This window comes from Nannobrachium achirus (genome assembly GCF_963921795.1).
Source record: "Nannobrachium achirus genome assembly, chromosome: 3".
Lineage (NCBI taxonomy): Eukaryota > Metazoa > Chordata > Actinopteri > Myctophiformes > Myctophidae > Nannobrachium > Nannobrachium achirus.
Window position 1 is genome coordinate 45,939,568 of NC_137812.1, and position 18,564 is coordinate 45,958,131.

General features: G+C 41.0%; 2 protein-coding genes across 2 annotated transcripts; one reads left to right on the forward strand and one right to left on the reverse strand.

Moving 5' to 3' along the window:
* Nucleotides 1-1,038: 1,038 nt before the first annotated feature.
* Nucleotides 1,039-4,395, reverse strand: nfam1 (NFAT activating protein with ITAM motif 1). The gene is made up of 6 exons (XM_080721786.1): nt 4,257-4,395; nt 3,793-4,050; nt 3,317-3,435; nt 2,310-2,435; nt 2,080-2,196; nt 1,039-1,153 (listed from the first exon to the last, which is right to left on the reverse strand). The coding sequence occupies exons 1-6, from the start codon at nt 4,321-4,323 to the stop codon at nt 1,088-1,090; spliced, it is 753 nt and encodes a 250-aa protein (XP_080577912.1). The 5' UTR covers nt 4,324-4,395; the 3' UTR covers nt 1,039-1,087.
* A 3,673-nt stretch (nt 4,396-8,068) lies between these two features.
* LOC308282288 (uncharacterized protein) lies at nt 8,069-11,899 on the forward strand (the record flags this gene model as incomplete). The annotated part of the gene is made up of 3 exons (XM_080722635.1): nt 8,069-8,186; nt 9,831-9,960; nt 11,572-11,899. The coding sequence occupies 3 exons, from the start codon at nt 8,069-8,071 to the stop codon at nt 11,897-11,899; spliced, it is 576 nt and encodes a 191-aa protein (XP_080578761.1).
* Nucleotides 11,900-18,564: the final 6,665 nt, after the last annotated feature.

Below are 18,564 nucleotides of genomic sequence, written 5' to 3' on the forward strand. Positions count from 1 at the left end.
AATTACCAGGGGCCCGCTGTTGCGATGTTGCGAGGTGCCCACAAGGTTTAGGTGCCCACACTCGTTGGGCTTGATCACTTGATGTTGGTGAACTAATTGAAGGGATTTTGTGATAAAGTGTAGGCCAACAGTAGTTGGTAGAAAAGAGACATGTTTTTGTTTTGCAGTCTGGACAACAAAGATTGGTGTGTAGCTCACTTTATTTCTTATCAGCATTTCACAACAGGAGAACATAAAGCAGGAGAATAGAGATCTTCTATACCAGTGATATGCTCTGTGCATAATTGTAATCACAAGTTTTCAGAAGGTGGCATAACTGTTTTCTGTTCCATTTCCACATAACTTAATTTGATTGGCTCGGCAGCTGATTTGAACTGGAAGTGGAAACACATGTGAAAGTGTTGTTGTTATGCACAGATACTTTAGAACAGGGTTCTTCAACAGGGGGTCTGCGACCCCTAGGGGGTCTGCGGGGATACTGCAGGGGGTCCCCGAAATTGTTTGGGGAAAAACAAAAAAAAAGTTTTTATTGTATTTTTATTTAAAAAAAGAAAGAAACAAATGTAATGTGTCTTTAAATATATATATAAAAAAGATTATGTCTCTTTTGAATAGCTTGTAGCTAAACATGATTATTGTGCAATTGACAGATTGTTAGTGATAGATTGATAGTTTTGACATTGGTTCTCAGTTAATAAGGTAGGCCTATGTTTATAAATGGCAGTGATACTGCCATTTGTACATGCATGTTTAAAATAAAAGCATGAATATATTAATCTATTATTTTAATAGCATAGTATTGAATGCACAATAACATTGTATGTTTATACAACTGAAACTCAATTTTATACATAAATATACAATGTTGTAGCCCCACCCCCACCCTAGAAGGTATGGGGTCCCGGCTCCATCTCCCCATCAGTTTGGGGGTCCCTGGCCTGAAAATGTTGAAAACCCCTGCTTTAGAAGGTAATATCACCAAAAGTATAGGCCCATCTAATGACTGCCTCCACAGCTATAGCTCCAGGACTCTACAGTTGAGGTTGGGGTCAGCAGGTCACAGGTAGCACCTCATACAGTACATTAATCAGGAATTCTCATAGATCGACTCAAATTCCCCGTCATTCTTCTTGTTGTACGTTATTTGTTCCACCTGTAGAAGGAAAGTGGGGAGGAGGGTTTAGCAATGATGTTGAATATAACCTACAACCATAACTGTTAAGACCTACCCAAAAGTTTAACCCAGGCCCCCCACGCCAGTGTTACATTTCCACTGTTGAGCTATAAAAAAGCCCATTTGTCTGATTAGAAGAGCAAGTAGACCAACTACAACCACAGTATCGCATATACAGTATTATAACATATTCTACCATACAGGTCAAAACAAAGTGTTAGTCTTTAAAAGAAGTTATGGATTGCAGCTTTTAAGCCCCATTTTATACATTGTCGTACGGCAGGGTCGCAGAGTGAAAATAGCCGATGTACACACTCAAAACGTGTTGCTGAGCGACACGTTGTAAGCTTGTACATCTGATATTTTCATACTTTTCAATTGTCTTTTGGGTGGCAGCAGGGGCGTCACAAGGGGGGGAGAGGGGGGGGAGAGTGGGACTGTTACTAGGGCCCAAGGTGGAGGGGCCTTAATTATTTTATACCTTAGCTATTGAAAAATAGCAGATATACAAGCTCAAAGCGTGGCACCGAGTGCCGCGCTGCAAGCTTGTAGATCTGCTATTTTTAAAAAGTCGTGAAAATGTGTGCAAATCTTTGAATGTGTATTTTTTAAGCAAACATTTGTAACTCATTTTGCTTCTGGGGGTCCCTTGAACTAAATATTTTGAGATGGGAAACATAGGTTTTTAAAAAAACCTTAGGATTTGAAATATTCAAAGACAGATCTACAACCTCAGCGCGGCACTCGGTGCCGTACTGTGAGCTTGTATATCTGTTATTTTTCAATAGTTAAAACACAAAATAAACCCCCTCCCCTATGAAGAACATTCTTGGGGTGCCCGCAGTGAATCCTTGTACCCAGGGCCAAGAGTTTGGAGCGACACCCCTGGGTGGCAGTCTACTGACCTTTGCCTGCTGTCTGGATCTGTTTGACCTGGGCAGTGCTTTTGCTTGTCCTGTGTCTCCAGCTGTCGCTGAAGTGTCCAGCACCTCATATATGGAAACGGGCCGAGCCTCAAGACTCTGAAAAGAAAGAAAGAAAGGTGTCTTGAGTATTATATCAAATGAATTTAAATCAAATGTAATGAAAGCACAAATAGGATTTTCATAATTTAGTGAAGAGTGCTTCAGCTTACGGTGTAGAAAGAGTCAGATGCTGCAGACATGTCCTCTTCTTCCCTACTTTCTTCTGTTCTTTGTTCTGTCCTTTGCACTCTAATCCCACTTGTGTTTGCACTTTCATCTTCCAGAGGCTCATTATGCTGAAATTAATGATACAGTACAAGGACACTCAAATGAACTTGATAAGAAAGACACACATGGATGGACACTTTGTATCTGAACATGCCCTGATGCCCACCACACACACGAATGGAGAATTAAATTAATTTAATTTTATGTTTTCCTTTGTAGCATGATCTGAGAGAATTATTGTTTTAAAAAGGTCCATACAGCGCATCTAAATTTGATTGATTGTGAGATGGTGCTTGAATTAATACATTTTTGATCATATTTTTGCATTTTCAGAATATCTTTATAAATCGTGGGATAGGAGGATAAGGGTGACGTTCGGCTTTTAAGCCAAAAATAGTACCTGTTGTGACCTTGTAGATCTACTATTTTGTGTGCACAACAGCAGAATAAATCAGGCATAATAACCCTAACCCCAAAGTAAACCCCATGTCTAATCCTAAACCCAACCTGAATACTTTCCTAATTGTTAGCCTATCTTTTTTTTTTTTACCATAATACCATAAGAACATCCATTTCTCTTGTGATGACCAAGACAATTGTTCTCATAATGTCTATTTCTGAAATGTGCAGGGACATTTGGCCCTCAAAAGTATAGCAATATATAGTACACACATGCGCACACGGACGCACGGACGCACGCACGCACGCACGCACGCACGCACGCACGCACACACACACACACACACACACACACACACACACACACACACACACACACACACACACACACACACACACACACACACATGAGGACATTTTGGAATATCTGGTATCAGTGTCATATTGACCACACACTTACATCAAACATGACAGGAAGACTGTGAGAAAGCAATGACAACATCTGCTGTTACCTAACCGCCACCAAGTTATGCAGTACACCTCTCCTTACCCAACAGAAGACATACACTGAGCCGGCAACACAAAAGATGAGCAGCAGCAATGTGACAGCACCAACAATGACCACTCCCCGGTAACCCCACCTGGAGGGTCGCTCTCTATATCCCTCATCTGGAAGACATAACAGTTGTACAGATGAAGTCTATTAGGGTCCATAACAGGATTTGGTTTTGTTGCTTTTAACCACTTCAAATTAATCATCAAAGGGGAGAACCACCCATTTTCAATATTGAATGTCATTAATATACCTTTGAGTTGAGTTGTTATATGGAAATATTGTATTAGCTCACAAGTCCTGTGAAATCTCACATTTGGTGTCAGTCAAATTGCAGTTCCTGTTTGAGTCGAAATGACTTCACATTTATCACGAGGCCTATCCCTCCTGTTTCTAGACATGCTTTATTGCTTCCTCCTCACCTTAAAATCTTTCAGTTTTTACTTCCACCTCTGATTCTCTTCTCCACTTACCTCTCACTAGAACTGTCCAGTAAACCGTGGCTCTTTTGTATCTGCAGTGGAATTCTCCTGTGTTGGCACTTGTCACATTGGTCAGCTTCACATTGACAGTTGCAGTGGGTCGGGATGGTTCAAACTTGTGTATCAGGTTGTCCATGGGGTTGAAACACTCTCCGGTGCCACTCTGGTTGACTGGCTGAACAACCTTGAATTGAATATTGAGATCTTCTCCAGCAAGAGCCAAGAAGACTCTATTCTCCAACTCTATGGCTGTATTGGTGAACAATAGATCAAAGATGTATAATTTAAATCTTGGTAAACATTTTCATCCATTTTTAAAGTGACTCATTTGCATCCCAAATTACCCAACCTATTCTCACAGACGTTTACTTTAGTGCTGTTATAACACTTTAACAAAATACTAATTCCACTACACCCACAACTATTACGTTATAGTCACTGTGAAGATACTTTACATTGACAGAGGATTCCAGAAGTAACAAACGGGGTGAGAAGTACAAATAGGCCCATCCATGTTTCCATTTTGTATTTTTTGTTTGTAATCCCTGTGGGTAAATGTCAGTGCGAGTGTAAAATAGTTTCCAGAGTTGCTGCTCCAAGTTCTGACTCAGTCTTCTTCAATGGGCTTGTTCGCTGTTTCTCACTTTATCTTGGCCCCTGTGACGTTACAGACGTGTTGTTCCTGTTTTTTTTGCAATGCAGCTTCCTCAAATTGGTACTGTTTTGTTTGAGAAAAATACATAATATGATTGCAGAGTTCACACAAGTGACATCAGACTCTGCAATTGTGCAGAGGAGAAGAGAAGAATGCAGACAGAATATGTGTGCATAATATGTATGAAAGAGGCGAACCAGAGGACAGAGGAGTTCTGGTGAAGGTGACAAATTGCCTGTTGGTAATATGAAGCAGGTGTGGAAGAGTGACCTCTTCAGTGTTGTAATATTCTGTCAGTCATTACTGTAAGCATGCAATGAATAAGTGCACACTTAATGTACAGTATGTCGGTCTGTCTGTCTGTCTGTCTGTCTGTCTGTCTGTCTGTCTGTCTGTCTGTCTGTCTGTCTGTCTGTTTTCCTCTTTCTCCTTCCTTTCTGCGTGGTTATTTCACCATCTTTTTGCTGGCAACATTATTTGCCAACTCTGACCTCACATCAGCTACGGTACAAAAACAGACCCGGAATGAGGGAGGGAGGGAGGGAGAATGAGCGAGAGAGAGAGAGAGAGAGAGAGAGAGAGAGAGAGAGAGAGAGAGAGAGAGAGAGAGAGAGAGAGAGACACACACACACACACACACACACACACACACAGAGAGAGAGAGAGACACACAGAGACAAACAGACAGACAGAGGGAGAGAGAGAGACAGACAGACAGAGGAAGAGCGGAGAAAGAAAGTATTGGAATAACATCTGGATAGCAGTCAATAACTAATAATTCATTCAGTTTCTGTATTGTTCCCCCCATACACATGATCCTCATTTACTTGAAGAAAGGTAGAAATATATGACACAATGGAAAAAAGACCAGTAAAAAATACATGCAGTTTATCTTAATTACAAGTAGAAAGAATGGAATAAAAAATACTGTTGCTATTATCCCCTCCTGCTGATTCTATCTTTATTGTAGTGGATAGTTTTATCTGGCAAGAATAAATGCCCTCAGTCTCAAGATGGAAGGTATTGACCTTTCTTTCCGGTATGGTTTTCACCCTTATGAGATCAAAGTGGCCATAACTCAGGCTGTTGGACCAGCTTACTTCACAGTAAATCCTCAGTGTTAATTTAACTCTTGGGTAACTGTGTATTTGACCGTGTATGGCATTTTAGAAACTTGAACCTACAGTATAGGGTCGTTATAGGCTCGCTACTGACCCATATCTGTCTCTTGCAGAGAAATATGAAGGAAAGACAAAACACTTATAAATCAGAAGATTAATTTCAGAAGAGCATCACACATCTGCCAACAGATGTGTGTGTGTGTGTGTGTGTGTGTGTGCGCGTGCGTGCGTGCGTGTGTGTGTGTGTGTGTGTGTGTGTGCGCACACGCTCGCGTGCGAGAGAGAGAGAGAGAGAGAGAGAGAGAGAGAGAGAGAGAGAGAGAGAGAGAGAGAGAGAGAGAGAGAGAGGAGATGGGATGAGGCGGGGTGTGAAAGTCTAGCATACCACAATTCTTTACCAGTTCAGTAATAAAGAGTTTCTTAAGTGGCTCCGCATTGCTAGACCACGTTCTGCTGCTAATTACATCACAGCAGCGAGGAAAGGGTGGAGAGAGAGAGAGAGAGAGAGAGAGAGAGAGAGAGAGAGAGAGAGAGAGAGAGAAAGAGAAAGCTAGAGTAAAGAGGGAGAAGTAAAGGGAAAAGATTACAGAAGTGTAGTTAGGAGAGAAACAGGCATAACATATTCAGGCTATCTTGTTAAAGAGCATCCTGTTGAGAAACCTTTTTCAAAAGTTATTTGAAGCTGTGAGTATTGGCTCATTTATTCATTTTTAGGAGAGAAAAACAGACTACAACATTTCTGTGTGTGTGCTTTTTGCTGTTGCTTTGAAAGGTTTTCAGTTTGTTGTAGTGCACAAGTAGTTTCAGACAATTTCAAGGTATTTTAGGTGAACTGGTTCACTGCTGCATTGTGTGGTTTTATATTTGATGATGAATCAAATACATTATGCAAGCTGCATGCATGATACTGGTGTTTTGAATTTAAGTGAGGAGAGTCTCCAACTGCAACATGAGGTACTTCAATGAAAACATTTAGAATAGTTTTAGATTGAGTCATCAGCTTATGATTGTGTGAGATTATTCATTGCGTCACAGATGCCAAACAGATTTTCCCATCTGGACGCTGTCCAACTGCTTTTCTTCTGCTCTTATTATTTCTCTGGGTCTCCTAACCTTTCTCACCATGACAATGGATTACAGCCTCACTCTATTTGTGTTGTAAATGGGATTTGTGGTCATTCTCTGCCAATAACACCTCTGTTCTAGACACACTGTCTGAACAGTCACAGCACAAGACATTTGGTTTGATTTGACTAATTGGATTTGCCAAGTTATATGGGTCACAAGACATGTCTCCTGCCTGACATGACCTCATGTTATGAGCGCGTGATTCCTAAACCCACCAGGATTGAGTTAAGACCCGCCTCCTCTCGATAATCTTAAGTATGAAAGTGCCCATGAACGTTAGTGCTGCTCGCTCAAGTGCAAAGTACTACTGTACCTACTGATCCATTACAATAATACACGCAGCATAATAGGCCCAAAGCCATATCCAAACCATAACAATTTAACTGATAATCAGTTAGAGTTTTTATTTAATACAATACTTAATTAATAGCTTTCTCAGTACGTTTTTCTCTTTAGCATAAAGTTACAACGTTTTCCCTTTATTAAGCACAGTACAATTAAGTCAGTTTCAAGTTTTTTTTAGCACAGTTTATTTTGAGCACTGTAGTGAGAAATTAATAGTGTGCATTGTGCAAATGCAGGCTTTTCTCAAGTACAAGTCTTCATGCCTCTGACTTTATCCACCCTCCATGTGTCAGGCAGGGATTTCAGCCACTCCTGGAAGTCCTCGCGTTTCCGCGAGGCGGGTCTTAACTCAAGCCTGGTGGGTTTAGGAATCACGCGTTATGAGCTGTTCTTTCAGTCATTTGATTGGTTGCTGTCTTAATGTCAAAGGTTTTGGAGAGAGCACTGCTTTCTGCTGTGATGACCCCATCGCTCTGAATTAGGGGGTGCAACGATAATCAATAGTTTAATAAAATAATGGATTAATAATCTATCACGATTTTGGGAAAATGTCATTATAGGAAAAGACTTGTGATTTGCTATTTTCACTGTTTTAGAATGACAGTTGAGCTTACTGTACATGGTTAATTGATTTGTTGATATGTAAAAACATTCAAAAAATATTAATCGATTAATCAAAAAGTAATTGATAGGAAAATGATTGATAGATGCAGCCCTACCCGACATGAACATGCACATGTCTGCAGAATGCGAGATGTTATCACCTCTGATTGATGCCATGAGACTTGGCTCATATAGTCACAGCACATGGAGAATGAGTGCTGTCTGTGTTCCTTCAAACATTTCTTTTCCCTATACCTCTGACACTCATTTGTTCCTCTTTTTTTTTCGGCGTGTCCCACAATCCAAGACGTTTATTATGGAATTAATTAATTTCAAACCTAACATCCTTCTCCAATCATTTTGTTTTTCTTTCTTTTCATGTCACGAAGGGGAGTTTTTCTTTTTTTTCTTCATCATGACCCATCCCACTGTGTTGATGGTGCTGATGATGGCTGCCATGGCAACCCTGGCACAATCAAGTGGCGAGGAGAATGAATTGGATTATTATGGGTTCTGGAACTACAGAGAGGGAGGTAATACAGGCCTGTCTTTGATTTAAAAATATGTCGATATGGGTCCAGAGCTCCAGTAAATCATCTAGTTCCAATGGTTTTCAAATGTTTGAATCTCAAGGACCCCATAACTTTGAAAGTGTACAAATGGGACCGAAAGGGTCCATTTGAAAAGCCTCAATGAGGATCCAGCTTTGAGAACCACTGATCTAGTCACAACATATTTTAGAGTAATTGTTGAAATTTGTCATTGTCAAATGGAGTAATGACATCACTTGGCAAAAGTCAAATTGATGACGTACAGTTTTTGTAAAAGTGGCACATTGAATTCTAAATCAAAATGATTAATTGATTCATAATTACTAGTGCAGTGCTTGTTCTGGTCATAGCTACCATTCGGAGCATGTACCCACTGTTGGAGAAGTGCTCATCGGCTCGACTCCACACTCGACACTTGGGACATCCTTGGGTCCTCAATCAAAGTCGATAAGATGAATGGTTTTTCACACCTGCGATGGACAGACATAAATACATACATACACATATACATACAGTACAAACAGAGAATCCTGCAAGGAATTTGTAGAAAAAATATGTTGACAGACAACATGCTGTAAATCTATATTATATACTGTCTATCCACCTGTTTCCGCGATAATTTACTGTAGAATATGTGTGGGACACATCTGGGGAACAGCTGACATACAAGCTCACGTCACGTTGCAAATGCGACCGTTGTGAGCTTGTAGATCACACTCGGCTGCGACGCCGGAACTGCCGCAATGCACCTTCTGCGCAATGCACAATGGGACGTTGGAAACTTGTGGATACATTTACAGATAATACTGTCAATAAATCTATAGACAATATACTCTATACATTTATAGGAAACTAGCCCTTACCCGTTCAAAGATATGAGCTCCGAAATGATGTGCAGTGTGTGGGTTATGGGGTGTGCACTGTACACACAGTATATGAGGGATGGAAAGTAACTTTAACTGGTGCTTGCATGATAATATGTAGGAGCATCAATGTCAGAAATACCCGTTTCGTTTAATGGCTATAGAGAAACTGTGTACCGATCTGCATGATTTTTGGACAACATCTGTAACAGGGCCAGACAACCGCCCACCCGCCTGCACACACACACACACACACACACACACACACACACACACACACACACACACACACACACACACACACACACACACACACACACACACACCTGGTTAAACATGTTGCCTCATGCTAGATGCAGAATAGATATGCCTCATGCTAGATGCAGAATAGATATAGATACACCATAAAAATGCTAATATACAGCATATGATTTGTGAGAGTGACAAACGGGCTTCACAGTTATGTCAGGTGTGTTCATATGCTAATGGTGATGTGATTTCAGATCAATTGCTCCAGCCACTGAGGAGAAACGCTGTGACAGACAGACAGACACTCACTCAGACAGACACTCACTCAGACAGACAGACAGACAGACAGACAGACAGACAGACAGACAGACAGACAGACATTCGCAAAATTATATGTTTGATATATACATTTATAGATAATAGGCTATACGGTCTATAAATGTATAGACAATATGGAATTATTGCAGATTAATATTATTTCACTTCCCTGATTGTGATTATGTGGTGATTGCAGCTGATAATGTCAACGTGGTGGCAGTCCGCAGCGTGACCAGGGTTTTGGATTCCTGGGGCAAGCGTATTTTCAATGAGATTAAGACCCTGCTTCACTCCCAGCCCAGTACATTGCTGCCTGACTATTCCAGGTATTTAGAGAATAATCAAATAAGCAACAAAATATAAAATGCATTTCTCTATACTTTCCTACATGCTGCAAATACAAATCTCTGCTGTAGGCCAGTGTTTCCAAACCTGGTGTCTGGGGGCCCCTTGAGGGGGCGCCAAAGATCACAAAGGGGGGTTGGGGGACATGAGACATCTGTTTGGAGCAGGGATCAGCAACCTTTTTGAAATTAAGTGCCATGTTTTTATTTTCTAGAGTGTCAGTGTGCCAAGTCAACATACATTTTGATGACAAATATTTTGACATATTTTGATTGACAGGACATTGTTATAACGATCATTAGACCCAGAGCAATAATCCACCTATCTCCTCCCGACTCCCTCCCCAGTCAGAGTTTTAATGAATGTAGAATTTTGTGCAAGATGTAATTTGCTATAAATGAGCTAACTTCATTTAATTGACAAAAAAAAAAAAAGAATGACAAATATTTTGACATATTTTGATTGGCAGGACATTGTTATCACGACCATTAGACCCAGAGCAATGACCCATCTATCTCCCTGACGCCCTCCCCAGTCAGAGTTCAGAGTTTTAATTAATGTAGAATTGTGTGCAAGATGTAATTTGCTATAAATGAGCTAACTTCATTTAATTGACCACGTTTAAAAAAAGATTTGTTTTTAAAATAAAAATCCTAACACTTCTGCCAGTGTGCCGGTGATCACCCTCCCCTGTGCCAATGTTGGCAGACTTGGCACCCGTGCCTAAGGTTACCTACCCCTTTGGTTTGGAGGTTGTCCAACATTTTAAACAAGTTGCACAAAATCTTTTTGGGTTCATTCACTGTCGGCCTGTATGATCTCAATGTGATATCAGACCAACTTGTCATACAGAATCTGTTATCCTGTAACTTTAACATATAGCTATAACAACGTAACTCCCACATGTAATATCATCATGTGTTAGAACATGTAATCACTTTCAATCTGGCATCCCTATTTTGGGCATGTCACTCACTAATAGGCCAAAAGATAGTCAAAATCTTTTGAAAAGTAAAAAAAATAAAGAATCAAGTTCACAACGTGTTGAACTTAGGTCAGGTCTTCAACAGGGGTTCCAGGACCCCTAGGGGGTCCCTAGAGTTACTCCTCAACATCTTTGAGTGATAGAAACTTTTTTCTCCTTTTACCACTTGAACCCTAGCCCATATTCGGAGAACTTTAGCCAAAAATAGCAGATCTTCAAGCTCACAACGCCTCGCACTGCAAGGTGTTGTGAGCTTGTGGATCGGCTATTTTTGGTAAAGAGCTTTGGTGTAGAGGGAAAAAAGAGCAGACTAAGTACAGAGTGAAAGGTCAAGTTTATTAAGTATTGACAGTTCAAGTGGTTAAATATCTGAGAACACAAATTGACATGAATCCAAAATACACTGATGATTGTGCTGTCAAACGATTAAACAATATGGAATCTATGAAAAGGTTGTGGGGGTCCCTGCTTCATCTCTCTCTCAACTAAGGGGTCCTTGGCCTGAAAACGTTGAATGTTAGGAGTCAGGACAAAGTCAATGGTTAACATATGAGCAGAAATGTAAAAAGCAGATCTTGTGGCTGAGCCTGCCCTTTACCTCCTGTAGGGTGCGCCCTCTGTCTGAGTCTGTCAACGACCTGTTCCGGGAAGTCTCTCTGATGCACCGGCGCATCAACGAGCTCACCCATCGCCTAGCAACGCTGGAACCGTTCCTGCGTCGCCACGGCTACCGGGGGGAAGGGGTGGAGGCGAGGGGGGGCGCCGTGGCTCTGGCCCCACGCTACACCAGAGGCCAGGTAGCACGCTTATCCAAGTATACCCCCCCGAGGAACATGGTGAAGCTGACCCCACCAAAGGGTACACGAGTGGTCCGGAGGAAACGAGTGAGGGTCTTCAGGGATGGGAGCACACGGGTGGTTGAGAGCGAGAGATAGATGGATCAATATATATAGATATTCACTGGAATGGAAGGATGGAAAAAGAGTAGATGTAGGCTATTAGTGCACTGGTTTTCAAAGTGGGGTCCCGAGGGGGTTCCAGGGGGGTCCCCAGCTAAATTAGCGAATACAGCATCAACATCAGTTTAACCACTTTATCCCAATTTTATGCGTAAGCTTTTTGATATCTTGTCACAAAATCTTTACAGATGGGGGTCTGTGCCCAAATATAGATCAATTTGGGGCTCCTTGATAATATTTAAAAAGGGGATCTCTGATATCAAAGAAGAGGACCTGCACACTGTCAAGAACTTACAAAAAATGTTGCTCTTTATTTCTATGTTTTGCTTGTTAGACCTTCATCAATCACAGGCTCCTTTATATGAAAACGTTGGAGAACCACTGCTTAGTGAAAGGGTCTACGTTTTGTTGAATGTCAATAATAGAGAGAAATAGAGGATTTTAACCCATTTAACCCAATTGTACAGATTTCCCTTTTTTGTTCTTTCTTTTTGTAAAATGAATTATATGGTTCACGCTGCTTCTCTTTTGAGATCAGGATATGCAATATGAGTTTAGTTGTTTATCATGCAATTGAATTGTTATGTCTCCATTAATAAACTGGACTTCAGACCATTTTGCCTGTTTAGATTGCCATTAGTGTTATGACATCTAGTGACCCAAATGCCATAGATAGAACATGGTAGACTACTTTAGTGCTGATCTTAGTCTCATAGTGTGTATATGCCCAACACATTTCTGTTACATAGATCTTAGTTTAGTTTAGTTTAGTTTATTTGCACATACATTTAAAACATGATAAAACAAAATGAAAAAAGAGAACAATACATTCAAGTGGAAAGGAACGGAAATAAAAATCTGATGTGCCAATAAGGCAAAAAAGAGGGCTGTCTAATCCTTCCTAATCTCCTAATGGATGTCTTTGAAGCTTAAGGTGTCGATGAAGATATAAGTAATATTCTATAACAACAACAGTTCTACCTATTCCAGGAAAACAAAAAGCTTTATTATACTTTGTTTGTATATCTGTTTTAGATGTCTTCAGCATTTAAGCCTTATTCATTGTCATGCAAAAAATGCCACAAATTTATGGGTCCGTTTTGAGCTTGTTATTACATATCTGTGAAAATGTGTGAACTTTATTTTGTTGATTTAATCTTTTATTTTTGCTTATAATGCACAAAATATACCGGCAGATTTAGGGACACCAGGTTGAACGTGGTTAGGTAGGCCTACCTGTATACCAGGTAGGTTGTTTAGTTGTGTTTAACCACTCCCTAGCATCACTAGGGGAACATTTGACAAAAATAGCAGATCTACAAGTTCACAATGTGTCGTGATCTGATCAGCTATTATCTTCGGCAAAGAGATTTGGTGCAGAGGGGAACAGAGTGAGAGACAGGTTCTACATGCATAAAGACGGTTTAAGTGAATAACAAATGAAAGGGTATGCGCTCCACTCTGCTGTACCACTGGAGGATGCCATGCTCTTGCCACAGGGTGTCAGCCATGCATTCTTCCATAATGTGATGTGACATTACACTGATTCATGGAGGCTTGATCTGTGTTTTTACTCAGCTGAAATCACGATTGGCCCTCACTGAGCCAGCAGCGGGAGGGGGGGGGGGGGGCCTATTTTCTGCTAACGTTATTATATTGTTTGTTGTAGTGTGTGTGTGTGTGTGTGTGTGTGTGTGTGTGTGTGTGTGTGTGTGTGTGTGTGTGTGTGTGTGTGGCATGTGTGTAGTCGGAAATTGCTGCCCTAAAAGTTCATGTTCAATGCACTGCAACCGCGGCACGTTGTGAGATTGTAGGCCTAGTCTATTTTTGACACGCGACCCCGTCATGCAACGAATTATCAATCGGGCTTGTCACTGGGATCGGGCCTTCATTAAAACTTTGCCAAGTGTTTCTACAGCAACTGGTTTTCTCAGGCTCTCTGCTCCCCATCGCTGACTCCACTTGTCATCCATGGGCAGGGGCGTCACAAGGGGGGGAAAAGTGGGACTGAGTTACTAGGGCCCAAGGTGGAGGGGCCTGGAATTATTTTATACTTTAGCTATTGAAAAATATTTTTGAAAAGTCGTGAAAATGTGTGCAAATCTTTAAATACATATGTATTTTTTTAAGCAAACATTTCTAACACAGATTTTGCTTCTGGGGGGGGGGTCCCTGGCCAAATACATATAATTTTGGGGGTCCTTCACATGAAAACGTTTGAGCACCACTGACATAGAAACATAGGTTTTTCAAAAAACCTTAGAAGGATTTGAAATATTCAAAATAAACTAAAACTAAACTAAGACTAAAAATATCAGATCTACAAGCTCGCAGCGCGGCACTCGGTGCCGCGCTGTGAGCTTGTATATCTGCTATTTTTCAATAGTTAAAGTACCCAGGGCCCAGAATTTGGTGCGACACCCCTGTCCATGGGCCACAGCAGACTGCGGTGTAGATACTGTAGATAGAACCTGGCTTCTCCCACTTCTCCACTTGCGTGCACACGCTGTCCCCATGTTTGTCATCCTCCTTTGTTACCATTTGATTCCACACGAGCAAGTGTTTCATCTTATCTCCTTTTTGTGGGAATATCTTCACAACATCTCCATATCTGTCCATTTTCTCCATCAGTCTCTCACTTATTCTCGCCTTCTCACTCCCTTCTTTTCCACACCAGTATACAGTATGTGTGGGTGTTAAGCCTAGGCTGTACTTTCCATTTTGGTATTGTATGTTGATGCATTGTTGTTGCATCCAATCCAGTATGACGATGTAAGTGTACTGTATACAAATCTCCCTCCCTCCCTCCCTCCCTCCCTCTCCCTCCCTCTCCCTCCCTCTCTCTCTCTCTCTCTCTCTCTCTCTCTCTCTCTCTCTCTCTCTCTCTCTCTCCCCATCCCTGGAAAAAGAGCCAGTTGCTAGGTAACGGTTAATTGTCAAGAAGTAGTTACATGTGTTGCAATGCATCCAGGGATTGTTGGGATGGTGTGTGTGTGGGGGGGGGGAGATGAACAAGTGAGGGGAGATAAGGGTGGGAATGAGCAAGAGAAGGAGGAGAAAAAAGAGAAGTAAAGATAGAAATGCTGAAGAAAGGAGAGGGAGAAAGCAGAGAAGAAACAATGAGGAGTTGGATTTTTGAGACACAGGCGATGGAGGTAAAAGTGATTAAAAGATTAGACCGATCAAGACGCACACAATCCGGACGTGCCGTTCCATCTTCTCATTCCCTGTCAGCATTCTTTACATGGCCATTATCTCTGGGAGACACAGGATCACACATGCATATTGAATTCTCTCACAAACTCTAACAACATCAGTTTATTTTGAATGAGTTTGGCTTCTTTAAATAACCCTTGTTGCTGGACAAGACTTTCAGAGAAGAGAGCGAGAGTGAGAGTCTGAGAAGCACGAGGGTTGCTTTGGTCGCCGGTGCCTTTCATCGCTGTTGAACACAGTTCACTGTGAATCTCCTCCCCCTTCCCTTCCCTTCTCTTCCCACTCTCTCTCTCTTAAAATCTCATTCTATTTTTCATTCTCTCTCTGTATCCTCCTACAAATGCAGGCTAAACCAAAGTCTTGAGTAACCTTGAGTCTCTTAAACCCACTGAGGTACAGTTAACCACTTAAGCCTAATTTATACTTTGTTGTATACAGCGGTGTAGGCTATGCTACTAGGCCTTAGAGATTAAATGCCCAAAATAGGGAGGCCAGGGGTAATGTGTGGTTAATGATGTTAATTACTGCATCGAGTCCAAATTAATGTAAAATAATTTAGGGTAACACATCTAAGAGCAGAGTCATGTTGTCCTTCTTTTCTGCCAAAGAAACAAACGTCAAAATGACTGTCAAATGTTGTGAAGAAAAAGAGCAACATGACAAAATGCTTTTTTAAAAATATTAATACTCAACACTTTATTACAAAGAGACCGAAGAATAATATGTCAGCACTCATTTAGACATTGATTGTGTGTTTAATTATCCCATCTTCAATGTTACCAAATATTCAATCAAATTTGAATTACGGTCTTCACACATGTCTTTTCTTTCAATACAAAAATGAGAGGGTGAACTAGATGTTTGTCATATGTACATTTTTCACAATCTGTACAACTCTGAGATGAATATGTTATTATAAGTTTGGAAACACATAAAATAAGAGTTATTCTGAGAAGTAAAAGAGTAACTTGTGAAAATGCAATGTTCTATTGTGCTTTATGTCACTGGTTCTCAACAATGGGTCCGGGGACCACAAGGCGGTCCAAATGGACACTACATGTTTGTACCCCTGGTGCAGGGACGTGCAGAGAGACAGGGGCTGACATTTCTAAAAAGGCCTTTTGGTGAAAATATTGAAAATAGCCGACCTCCAAGCTCGCGCTGCGACGCGTTGTGAGCTTGGAGGTTGGCTATTTTCAGTACTTGATACCACACTAAACTAAGCATAATCAAGTGAATACAGTAGATGTGATGTACAGTACAGCATGGATTTCTACACAGAGAGGGCAATCCTTTCAACATAAGATGCTGCATTCAAGTTCAGGAGAGAGTTTGAATGCCGCCCTCAGGTATGGCATGGAAAGAGGGCATTTGCATTTCTTTCACCATAGTAAAAACTGCATTCATGGACTGAAGAGGGCACTTTTTACAGACGGGTAAAAGGGGAAAATCCCAGTTGTCCTACGCCCAGTTGTCCAACGTCCCAGTTGTCCTACTGGGTCCCAGTTGTCCTACTGTAGCCTGGCAGTTCGAAATTGGGCGAAATGTGTGTGCGCGTCCAACGTCCGACTGTAATTATTGTCCAAGACATTGCAAGCGGCGCGAAGGCCAGCGGGCCAGGGCCGGCCGTGCGAGTTACGAAGCCGTGGTGAATGCAATCGTTATATTTATGCCCAGGCCGTAAGGCCTGGGCAAGCGCACGATAAACGCATGAATGGGATGAAGATCGCTTGCTTTACAGTCTGTTCGCGGACTAGCCCATACAGCCAGGCTACAGTAGGACAACTGGGACACAGTAGGACAACTGGGACATTGGACATCTGGGCGTAGGACAACTGGGACTAGCCCGGGTAAAAGGGCAGGGGCTCAAGCCCCCTTTGATGTCTATGTGTGCACATGCCTGCCCTGGTGGGCCCTGGACCAGAGGCTGAGAAGTAGTGCTTCATGTGTACCAAATCAGGGATGGTGCTGTGGTGTTTTTGACAAAACAAGTTCCCTGGTCACTGACCAAATCAGAAGTAAAATAACAATAAAAATAAAACACATTGAATAACTTTCATCAGTTTTTACTGCTTTAAATTCACACACTATCCTCTATGAATACAACAAAGAATTGCACATATCGCGACCTCCAACCATTACAAAAACAGTTTTCCAGGGGAACCCTCCAAATCAAACATGTATCTGAAATAGATCTATTCTCTGTCATTTTGTACATTTCTTTTTTTTATCAAAACTCTGTGAGTGGGAGGTAAATTACTTATATACAGCATTATAATACATACATAGTACAATCCTCTCGTAATTTTGGATTGTACTGTGTATAATCAGTAAACAGTTATATCGCTCACACCCATTCTCTGTCTCTCTTCCACACGAGTACACACACAGAGGTAATCAAGCGTATGTATTCAGGCACAGACAATGACAGAAAGAATAAAACAATACTGCGAGGTTCAAAGGAAGAAATATGACAAGTATTTGAAATGAGGACCGGTGTTGTTTCATTAATGACAAAGAATGCAGAAATCAAGAACTCAATCTCATTCACAGGCCTTTACACAAAATATCAAGAAAACCCTTAATTATTCTTCTCACAAATTGTTCTTAACACTGACAATAAAACTGTTTGCTACCCTAGTGAAAAATCCAGTTTAACCACCTTTGACGTATTTGAGTATAGCCCAAATTTGGTACGTGATAAATTGTTGTCTTCTCTTGCACAAACAAGTACAAACACCTACAGTATACTACATGGATCAGAATCAATGAAATTGATAAAACTATTCAAATACCATTCAAAATCACCAACTTTGGGCTGAAAGAGTAAAGAAAGAAAGAAAGAAAGAAAGAAAGAAAGAAAGAGAGAAAGAAAGAGAAAAAAATCATAGTAAGCTATACAGTACTGTACATGCAAGTCCTTACAAACACTAGTATCATACATACTGACTTGTCAACCAGGAAGGAGAAAATCTTCAAAAAAGGTCAGATTGTGTGTACAAGAATGTAAATAAGAAATCCATTAAGACAGATTGTGCTTAGATCATAACATTTGGTTTGGCAATGCAATGCAATAAAAAAGTCTTTGAAACATAATATGCTCAGAGACGGCTGAATTCCAAGTATGGATGTCCTGAATAGTTTCATTACAATGCTTTGATGGGAGTGAGGGATCAGAGTCACAGAGTAAACAATAGGATAATTACAGTGTTGTTTGTATAATCTATACCTCTACGAAACAGCATGGCGGACCTGTGTGTGATCTTAAGTGGCTTTGATGTGCAGCACTGAGATTAATTCACTGCCAAGGGAGATGTTTCCACTCAGCTCAATGTCTGAACTCTTACTCAGGACACATTTTGTATTAACCCCCTCTCTCTGTTTTATATCCTTCATAGTAAAATCCTCATTGGAACGGCTCCTTT

Excerpts from the sequence above, each read along its gene's own strand:
- nfam1 (XM_080721786.1), bottom strand. The coding sequence starts at position 4,323 with ATGGAAACATGGATGGGCCTATTTGTACTTCTCACCCCGTTTGTTACT. Across the intron at positions 3,436-3,792 it reads CTGGACAGTTCTAGTGAGAG|ATGAGGGATATAGAGAGCGA; the intron begins GTAAGTGGAGAA and ends TATGTCTTCCAG. Across the intron at positions 2,197-2,309 it reads CATCTGACTCTTTCTACACC|AGTCTTGAGGCTCGGCCCGT; the intron begins GTAAGCTGAAGC and ends CTTTCTTTTCAG.